This window comes from Ruditapes philippinarum, unplaced genomic scaffold, assembly GCF_026571515.1.
Source record: "Ruditapes philippinarum isolate M1 unplaced genomic scaffold, ASM2657151v2 ctg2177_1_1_1_1, whole genome shotgun sequence".
Classification (NCBI taxonomy): Eukaryota; Metazoa; Mollusca; class Bivalvia; order Venerida; family Veneridae; genus Ruditapes; species Ruditapes philippinarum.
Window position 1 is genome coordinate 31,755 of NW_026852871.1, and position 11,113 is coordinate 42,867.

General features: G+C 31.7%; 1 protein-coding gene across 2 annotated transcripts; it reads right to left on the reverse strand.

Moving 5' to 3' along the window:
* Nucleotides 1-4,991: 4,991 nt before the first annotated feature.
* Nucleotides 4,992-9,102, reverse strand: LOC132727025 (mucin-2-like). Of its 2 annotated transcripts, none has more exons than XM_060712448.1 (4): nt 8,546-9,102; nt 7,312-7,635; nt 6,861-7,016; nt 4,992-5,294 (listed from the first exon to the last, which is right to left on the reverse strand). In XM_060712448.1, the coding sequence occupies exons 1-4, from the start codon at nt 8,928-8,930 to the stop codon at nt 5,209-5,211; spliced, it is 951 nt and encodes a 316-aa protein (XP_060568431.1). In that variant the 5' UTR covers nt 8,931-9,102; the 3' UTR covers nt 4,992-5,208. The 2 variants fall into 2 exon arrangements, with proteins under 2 accessions (XP_060568431.1, XP_060568424.1); XM_060712441.1 differs by having other exon boundaries at nt 6,861-7,073.
* Between the last annotated feature and the right edge of the window lie 2,011 nt (nt 9,103-11,113).

Here is an 11,113-nt window from a genome sequence, read left to right on the forward strand (position 1 = left end):
TGTCATTATTTCCGAGTTTATGGAATCTTTTAACAAAACCAATGTATTAAAACGGAACGATTGAAACAATCTATGACGTCTCTAGTTTTATATACAACCAGGACTAATTTTTATAAAATACATTTTAATGAAAACATCAAAGATTAAAATTAAAAACTTGATAAAAAATTGTAGGACAAAAGTCCGTAATCAAATAATTCTGTATAGAGGCACTTTAAATTGTATACATTTCACTTTTCATGCAAGTATAATATTGAAAATACAAGATAAATGTGGGACTCTGTATCAAATAATTACAAGGGTCAATATACGTAGTAATTTATTTAACTGTCGCAAGTTTGTACCTAACTTCAGAAATGATTGAATTTGAAAATATTGATATTGGCTTGAAAATATTGATAATGATGGCACGATTAGCGTTTTTTTCGTTATAAATAGCAACAAATTTCATAAGATATTGTGAACGTCACGTAGATAGATATATAGTATCGATTTTTGCACATTCGATAAATTCTGTTCTCAAAACTGATGATGTTAAAAGTGTGTGTTGAATAGGCGTGTTCAAAAAGTGAAATATTTTCTCTAAGAATATGATGCTGAATTTCTAAAGGTGATATATTTATCTATTCAAATATTTCAAAAGTTAGAGGATGATGTATTTTCAAATTACTTTCAGCATAATGATACTTGTTCTATAAGGAATAGAAGACACAACATGAAAAATGACTCAACTTAATAGACCCGTTTCTCCCGGAAATTCATGAACGAATTAGATCACTACAACAAACATCATAATAACACATGAATCTTGAGATAATGTTAGGCATGTTAATGTAATTATGATCGATAGTTAACCTTTAACTGACTGGCCGCAACTGAATCACCAATGAGACCAGTGCTGACCAAGAACAGTCGGCTCACATGTTAAAATTTAGATAATTAATACTTCTCATTCTCCGTTCCCATTTGTTACAATGTAAAATACATGTTGTATTGAATTCAGTACTTGAAATGAACAATATGATCTCCTTTTTTGTTTATTTAGCCAGTCATAATTGTATCATTATATTGTGATATTATTGATTTTTTACTGTTTTTTTCTGTTTGTTTGTTGTTTGTTTGTTGTTATAACCAGATGCATATTATATGCCTTGGGTTAATAAAAACTGAAAACTGAACTGAACTGATTAAATGTTGTTTCCTGTTATTTGCAGACACCGATATAGAGTCAAAGATTTAAAGTTTTCTATCGGCTGAAACTTTTTACTATGTCTGTCTCTAATTTTAGATGACCAATGGTAATAATGCAGCTATTCATAATGATAAAAAATAGTATTTTTAGTTATTTATAAGAAAAAAATATTGCCACCATTTTATACAAATTATACAAAATGAATATTATATTATAGCAATGAGATTAGATAAATCAATGTTCTTTACCTCTTAATTTCATCAAGGAAAACTGTATCTGCCTACTACCTACCATTGTTCTTTGAACTGACAGTTTGAATGTTTGAAGAAGACGGGTATGTGACTGACGCCTTTGCCGATGTCATCCTCTTTAAAACGTGTCCTGTAACGTGTCCTGTAACATCGCCTGGAAATAGTGTTGTATCTTTGATTGTGCTGCTAGTTTGTAAAGAGGAAGTAATGGAAGTTTTGGGCTGGCCATTCTTTGTTGTAATACTAGTAGTACCGTTCCTGCCTCTAAGAAGTGTTTGGGTGGTTTGAGAAGAAACGTTGTATACAGTAGGTTTACGAGTTACTTTGGTGGTCATTTGTTTTGCAGCAAAGGTGGTTGTTGTTCTTGTTGTTGATAGTGTTCCTGTACAAAGGGTAAATGAATTAGCATCAGTTAAAATAATGCTGAATTTTATTCATTTTTTTTCTAGATTATTTAATGACATATTTAAAAATAAATAAAAATGATTGTGAAACAGAGGCAAAAATAAAAGCAAACAATATCTTTAAGAACGGTAGTGGTCAATTCATGCCCACTAGCACCGACTAAAGCAGAGTAAAAGTACAGTTGTGTAGACAATACTTAACCTGAGCAGCTAGTTCTCTATTGATATAATAAATTAAAAAACCACAGTCAGTTATCTCTGTATCTTTGCTTACATTCATCTGAATGATTTTTTTAACATAAATGAATTAAAATGAAAATTTATAAATTTATATCAAAATCTATTGAATAAGGTGCATCGGTACATTTATGACCAGTTCTGTGCGTAATTCCGTATTCCAGTGCAAATTATTAAATCAATATATGCTTATATTCAAGTTATGAATTAATGTGATATATTTGTTCTATATTTTTGTGATAAAGTCGTAATTCATATTTCGGATATATATAAATCTTACTATCACTGATCATCGTGTAAACTATATTTAACAATGTTTCAATGTTTGTATTGTAAATTCATTTTTCTTAATCAATATTACAAAATAGGAGGAATTATTGCGTACAATATTGGATCAATTACAAATAGGAGAAGGGATTTTCATTTTCATACTAAGCTGGGGCTGCACACTAAATAATTTTAAATATTTATTATTTTGCAACATGCTTGCTCTCGACGTAATAAACAATATCAAATATTTTATAAATCGTAGAACAAATATAGCAGAGAAACTTACCTATGCACGTGTCATTACATGATTCTTTTCTGTTTTGAAACGTTACTTCATCTAAGAGTTATCTTTGATGAAGTACAATTATGAGGATTTGGGTCAAAAAATCAATTTCCACAATTATTCAAATAACTTCTTTTTTCTTCAAACTTATTTTGATCTGTTATGTTTAGATCCGCAAATCTAACGTTTACACATTCATATGTATTATCTGCCACGTGATATATTTGTATGTAGTGATACATTAAACAGTGTATCAAAATAAAGCCATTTAGTTTACGTGTAGTTTTCGTCTTAAATACCGTGCATACAAAATGCAAAAAGGAACATTAATTTATACAAAAATCAAATTGATCGACTGAGTCTTACATTACATAGAATCATTGGCGCAACTTAGTGTACGTAGGTAATTTAAGGTATATTTAAATAATATGAGCCGTGTCATGACAAAACCAACATAACGGTTTGCGACCAGCATGGATCCAGACCAGCCTGCGCATCCGCGCAGTCTGATCAGGATCCATGCTGTTCGCTATCAGTTTTTCTACTTGTTATAGGGTTTGTAAGCGAACAGCATGGATCCTGATCAGACTGCGCGGATGCGCAGGCTGGTCTGGATCCATGCTGGTCGCAAACCCATAATGTTGGTTTTGTCGAGACACGGCTCATATATAGTATAATTCTTTCGATTGTACTTTGATTGCTTACTACTTACTTACCTCTATTTTATCAGCCATTTGTAAACTGGTATGTCGGAACAAGCTATGAGATGACAATGCAATATTGATAATAGAAAGATTAAAGATATTTAAATACTTATAGTGGAAAATTTACTTTTGTGTTCAAACTTATTCAGGCAAAACGAAATGTCTCTATGAGAGTGATAACAACAAGTATGAAACAAAAATCATCCGAATCATCCGCACTTCTCGATCGGACCATAATGGATGTATTATTCTGTATTGATAAATGCAACAAAGTCAACGTTCGCCTTATACATCGTACCCAACTAATAAGATACTTTATCTTTTTTAAGTGTTCGTGTCAAAGTTATTTTATAACTGATAATATAAACTCACAGTTGCATTTTTAATAAATGCATCATAACTTCAGACATCAAAATGAAGGTACTTTTCGCTGTCTGCCTAATAAGCTAAATCAAAGCAATTGCGATAACAATCAATTTTGGTTTCATCAACAGAAATTCTGGAGTTATTAATCCGAAAATGTTGCAAAACCAAGGAGGCAGAGGACATAAAAATGAGCAATTTAAAGTTCAGTCTGCCAAAAACACAATTCCACATACTACATTTTTACAGAGGCAGATAACCAATTGCACCACATTGATAAAATATATGACATGCATTGAAGAAAAAATACAGTTTGCATACATTAAAAGTAAAGAATGACATAATATATTATTTACCCCACCAACTATAACTCATGAAATATACTAATATAGGCCATCCTCATGAAGGTACAGGATTCTCCAGAATTCGCTCGATTTTCTTCAAAACATATCACATACACACAGTGAAATCAATGGCAATTTCAAAAATGCCATAAAGTCAGTCATACGTTTAGATTTTTAAGGTTTCTTGGCGCCAATGCTTCATTTTCTCAACTTTTTAACCACCATCTGGAGAGTCACAAATACATACAAAGCTACAAAACTGTGTAATGCAGGACAATTACCAAAACTGCTGTTAATTTCTTACACACAAACAACAAAGAATTACAATGACAAAAAATATCAAAATTTTTCAGTTCATTCCAAACGCCATGGCTGTGCTACTAATAAATTTGACCGGGCCATAGTTCGAATTTCGCCTACCCTTAATTATTACGTTTACATTTTATTTTCTTGATATTACATAATGTATGTATGTTGAATGAACGTTTTAAAACTATATTTTCAGAAAGGTCATCACCTTTTCTATAATGTGCATGTTTGTTTAATTTATTTATACCTGTGTATGTGATGACTTAATATTTTTTTTTTTGATATTTTGGTTGCACTGGAATGAATATTTTACTTCAATTGAGTACATATTAAAACTACAACTTAATAACTAAAAGCTTTAATCAAGATTAAAAACACTGTACTTAATTTCTAAATCAATAACAAATCAATGCGTGTGATAATAAAAAGAGGCATGCTTAAACTAACATAAATAAAGAAATAAATAAAGTATTTCACTTTTATAAAACAACAATTAAAAAAGCAGATACATATATCTTTTAAATCTTAGGCCCACCCCTTCCTCCGAATCAAAATAAACAACTTACAAAAACAACAATAAAACAACAACAAAAACAACGATAATAATAATAACAACAACAAAACAACAACAAAATCAAGAAAATTACATTTTATTCATATTCCGTTAAAGGCTGGCTGTTTTTACTAATATCCAACTGGACTTAATTACCCAAACTGATAAAACACGTGACAATTACATAATAAATAAAGAATATTACATGGGCAGACATTCAAATGTGTTGTATCGATTGAGTTTTATGTCGTTGAGTATTATAACGTTGTATTGCCAACTATCCATCTCCGTTTTCTCTTTATTTCACAAACCTTTTATATATAACAATACCTACGAGAAGGAGTAAAACGAAGATGACCACCGGAACTACAATAACAACACAATCTGTAGAAAAGAAAAAGTAAGACACTTAATATTATCTTTGTCTAGAAAAAAACCTGCGCAAAAGCAGATTCATTTTAGGGTACACCTTGCTTAACAATGTTAAATACACATTGCTTAACTATTGCTCTTAACCTTTGCTGAGCGTAAATAAACTTTGCTTAACCATTGCCGAGCGTTATAGGAATGTAGAAATATGATAATTGCTTAGTGCATGAATTAGAGTTTGCAAAGTTGTTGTTGAAATTCTTTTATTTCTGAATTTGAAAGATGTCAATGTAAAATAATCGTAATTAGAAGTTATTGCTATAAATAGCGCAAAGTGCTGGAGAAAATAAAAGAAAGAACTAGCCGAACTGAATCAAAACGAGGTTGAGCTAATAAATTCGTAAAATATGTTAAATAAGTTGGCAGCATTTTAGTGTTGTCTAAAGTGTCAAAGCGTTTTCTATATATCTTGATTATGATTTCCTTGATAAATTGTTGTATTAAATTTATATAGAGAATATTGAATGAGTGTAATTTCAATAATAAATTTATTGAACGAGCTGAATAAATTCAGTAATAAACTGACACGAATTTAGTGTTCTTTTTTCACATACAAAAAAAGAATGTTTAAAATAAAAAAGAGTATTTTTTCATTGACAAACACGCCTGTAGTATAACGCTAACATTTACCGCGTCTTTACAATGTGTTTGTATAACGCAAATGAGGTCATGTTAAAATATATGCACGGCCGTGCAGTACCAATTTTACGGAGTCACAAAAGCGGTATGTGATAAAGATTTATTTGGACAGGAGTGAAGGCGGTATGGAATAAATTTAAGTGCATGTATCATTAGACCTTGGGAGTATAATTCATTTATATCATATAGCATTGTTTCTTCAGAGTCAGTGTTGCTTTCTAACTGTAACTATGTCTCCCTTATTATTTTGACGACACAACGGGTCATAAATTAAAATTAAACTGAAATAGCTGTCCGATAAAAATACAGCATAAAAGTCAAATGACACTACAACTAGCGCCGCGGTCAACGCCTCCCATAGTGTACTCGGCACATTTTTGGTCAGCTCGTTCCCTACTTTTAGTTATCTCGTCCAGAACGAGTCAACTTTTTGTCAACTCGTCACTTTTTTATATATATTAGGCAGATCTGAAATGGCTTTAAACATTTTCTCTTAATTAATAAGATGTAAATTGATATGATCTTCTATAGACCTTGCTTGCAATTCTTATAAATTTTACATATTTGATAGAATGCATATTGTCGGGTGCCCTAAATTCGTCTCTGTCATATACTTAACGCCAGAACGTCTCAACAAAAGAGAAATAGTATATATACAACTTCTTGATGCAAATAAAAATACATGTACATGAGAAAAAAAAAACATAACATAACAACAATAACAACTTCTTGTCGTAAATAAACATACGAAATATATTAGCTTACAGTCATTAAATTGAAGAGTGATGTACAGAACGCATTACATGAGCAGTAACTTTTTAAATACTAATATGATGAATATGAGAATATGAGAAACAACATTTCAAAATTCATTCTACTCACAATTTATATCATCTGGGTCTACGACATTTTCCGCATTAGATGATGATTCATATGATACTGTGCTTGATCCTTCAGCAGTTGAGTAAATAGTGGTGAGAGTTTTTCCACTGGCTCGTGAAGGTGGAACACGAGTCGGTGTTGTTTTTCTGTTAGTAACTGAAGAAGTTGAAGGCGATGTTGGTGTTATCACTGGTGTTGTTGATGACCAAACTCCTCAAAACATTTTCATTTTTCAAAAATTATGCACGAGAGAAAATTTTACTCATAAATCTGGACAACATAGCTTTTATTAAGTAATTGAACTTTAAATCTATATCTAAGCTCTGTACATATTGAGAAAAGAAAAAAAGTTGACACCATTTCATACAAAAATATAAAATGTATAAAGATAAATCAATATTCTTACACCTACTTATTTCATAAAGGAAAACTTAATCTGCTAACTACCTACCATTTGACGGTGTGTTTTTCTCAGAACTGACATTGTTACCAGTTTGAAACTTGGAAGAAGACGGGAATGCGAATGACGCATTTGCCGATGTCATCCTCTTCGAAACGTGTCCTGTGACAACGCCCGGAAATATTGTTGTATCTTTGACTGAGCTCCTAGTTTGCAAAGAGAAAGTTTGGGATTGGTCATTCTTCGTTGTTATAGTACCGTTCTCACCTCCACGAAATATTTTGGTGGTTTGCGAAGAAGCGTTATGTAAAGTAGTTTTACCAGTTACTTTGGTGGTTGTTGGTTTTGCAGGAATTGTTGTTGTTGTTAATGTTCCTGTATATTACAACAGAAAGGGTAAATGAATTAGGATCCTAAGGTATGTATATTTTTTTTCTGAATTATCTAAAGACATGTTTAGTAAACCTTGGCTTAATGCATTTACAATGAAATCAAAACAGCCTTATTGCATTGTATGATTATTGTTCAATAAAGCGAATCCGATATAGTACATATGTAGTCAAACAAACAAACAAACAACAAACAAACGAACAAACAAACAAAATATAAAAGATTGCCAAACACAGACAAAAATAAGATCTTTAAGAACAATAGTAATCAATTGTCGCCCGTTTGCACCGACTCAAGTAGAATTCAGCGTATCATGAATACAGTCAGATATAAGTGTGTAAAACTTGACATCTCTGTCTCTATTGACGAAATTGATTATATCCCAGTTAACTATCTCAATACATCAGTTGACATTCATCTGAATACTTTTCATAATAACAAAAATTGATAAAAATACAACCGTTAAATTTTGAATTTGATACATTGGTGCATTTATGAATAGTTTTGTAATACCGTATGCTAGGCAACAATTTCATAAGCACATGCTCGTATTCCAGTTATTAATTGATAGAAACATTTGTTATATATATTTGTGATAAAGTCATATTCATATTTTGGATATCAATCCATCTTACTAACTCTAATCATCGTGTGAATCATGTTTTACAATATATCAGTTTTGTATTGTAAATATATTTGTCTTAATCAATACTACAATATAGGAAGAGTTAATGTGCATAATAATGAGAACAGAAATAGTCAATATGACTGTCCATTTCATACTACGATGAAGCTTAACACTAAATAATTTTAAACAATCATTATATATTTACAGACATAATAAACAATATCAATTTTTTTATAAATCGTTAAAAAATATAGCGGAGAAACTTACCTATGCATGCATAATTACATGATTTGATTCTGTTCTGTTCGGTAACATCATCTAGAGTTATCTTTGATGAAGTACAATGGTTAGAATTGTGTTGAGAAAATAATGTTGGGCAATCATTCGAACAGCTGCCTTTGTTTTCAAATTCACTTTTATCTGTAATGATTGCAGCCGCAATTCTAACGTTTACGCATTCGGAAGTATTATCACAACACTTAGCTCTAATTCTATAAACATCGTTCTCAACTGAACCTCCACAACACGAGCAATTCCATGGCAACCAGGAGCCCCAGCTACAGCGGGCATCTGTCAGGTGATATTGTTGTATGAAGTGATACAGTATACAGTGTATCAAAATAAATTCATGAAGTTTAAGTGTAGTTTTCATCTTCTATCACAATGCATACAAAATGCAAAAAGTAACATCTGATTAAAGTAAAAGCAAATTGATTCACTGCGACTTACATTACATTGTAAAGATACAAAAAAGCATTCGCGGAGCTAAGTGTACATATTAAGTAATTTAATGCATTATAACAAAATAAATATAAACCATAATCCTGAGCGTTCGATTGTATACTAATTGCATACTTACCTTTATTTCTTATCAGCCAATTGTAAACGGGTATGTCGGAACAAGCAAAAGATGATAATACAATATTGATAAAAGAAAGATTAAAAATTTAAGTTATGTAAATACTAACAGTGGACAATCAACGTTTGTGTTCAACTTATTCAGGCAAAACAAAATTTCTCTACGTGATCGAAAATTACAAATATGAAACATAAAAACATTCGCACTGCTCGATAGGATCATTAAATGGACGTATTCTTCTGCATCGATGAATGTAACAAAGTCAACGTAGCATCTAACATCGTAGTCAACGCCACAACCAAATTAATAAGATACTTTATCTTCTTAGTGTTCGTGACAAAGTAATTTTATAACTGATAACATTAACTCGAGCATTTTTCCCATAGTCGCATTTTCAATACACGTGCTACTTATAAATGCCTTATAACTTAAGACATCAAAATGTACTTTTAGCTGTCTGCTAAATAAGCCAAATCAAGTTAAGGGGAGAACAATCAATATTGGCTTCATCAAGAGAATTTCTAGATTTATTGATCAAAAAAAGTTGCGAAACCAAGGGGGCAGATTACCTAAAAAAGAGCAATTTGGAGTTCAGTTTGCCAAATATTACAATTTTTTACACAGGAATTCGTCAAGGATATAATGACAAACATTGAAGAAAAAATGACAGTTTGCATACATGTCTCCTAAAAAGCAATTATTATTTGTATCATAGTTTGGGGACCTTTCTGTTGAAAACGTGTCAGAGTTAAATCGTATACATATACATGCACAGTGCGTTAACTGAAGTGCAGGTAGAAGTTACCCTCACTCAAGAGCATGCCAATTGATTGGCTCATTTTTGATGGGGTTTACTAATTGCGGCTGCAAAGAAAGCGACATAAATTTCATATTCGGATGCTCGTTCATTGGTAACTTATTGTTCGGGTTTTATAATGTGACAACAGGGAACGTGTTTTTATGTTTGACTTTGATACAAAAGAGAAAGAACATCAAAACATTCGACAGTCTGATTTATACTAGGGGGCTACACCCCCTCGTACAAATCAGATAGCCTCGTGTTTTGATGCTCTTTCTATAACTTACCACACCCACTAAAATCACACATGAAATCAAAGGTGTTCGGTGCGTTAACAGTAACAGTTTTTCCGATGTCGTAATGCAAATAATGGTTCTGCAGAGTGATCTCCCCTTTATTTTTTGTACGGAGTATTTTCATTAGTCTAAGGTTTTCAGATGACCAATGAAAATACTTCATAAGAATGCACCCGTTTATACATTCATTTTGAATTGAGAATTCGACAGAAATATCCATTCATTTCGAATAAACTGTCGTTTAGTCGGTCAGGTCTCTGTCGAATTACACTTGCGGTAACTTCGTGATTAGATATCTCCTTATAACTTGAAATGATTGTAAAGACAGCTTTATTTCCTTTAAAAGTAATCAATTCCCTACCATTTGGTACCAAGATTTTGAGAATTGGTGAAAAAAATGTTGGAGTTATGGAGTTCATTTTAAGATGATTGCTGACAAATGAGCGGCCAGTTGCATACATATACTAAATATATATTTTTTTTTGGGGGGGGGGGAAATGAAGAAAATTGAATAAAAAGCATATACCAAGAGGGGGCAAGGGGGTAGTGACCAATTAACGCGCTGAACACCTATGCATGAAATATGATAATATGGGTCATCATGATACTCAAGAATTCGATCGAATCCTTTAAAATTATCACTTACACACAGTGAAATCAATTGCAATTTCAAAAATGCCCTAATGTCAGGCATACGTTTATATTTTTCACAAAATTATTTCAAGGTTTCTTGACACCAATGCTTAATTTTCAACTTTAACCACCATGTGGGGAGTCACAAATCTGGAATGCCCTACCTGGAACACTTAAAAGCTGTGAAACTCTAACAGTATTTGAGAGAGCACTTAAAACTCACTTATTTAAGAGGTTTTATTTGGACT

Coding starts and splice junctions, on each gene's coding strand:
- LOC132727025 (XM_060712441.1), bottom strand. CDS start 8,930: ATGAAAACTACACTTAAACTTCATGAATTTATTTTGATACACTGTATA. Junction 7,636..8,545: donor ATGTAATTATGCATGCATAG/GTAAGTTTCTCC, acceptor TGTAATATACAG/GAACATTAACAACAACAACA. Junction 7,074..7,311: donor GAAAAACACACCGTCAAATG/GTAGGTAGTTAG, acceptor AAATGTTTTGAG/GAGTTTGGTCATCAACAACA.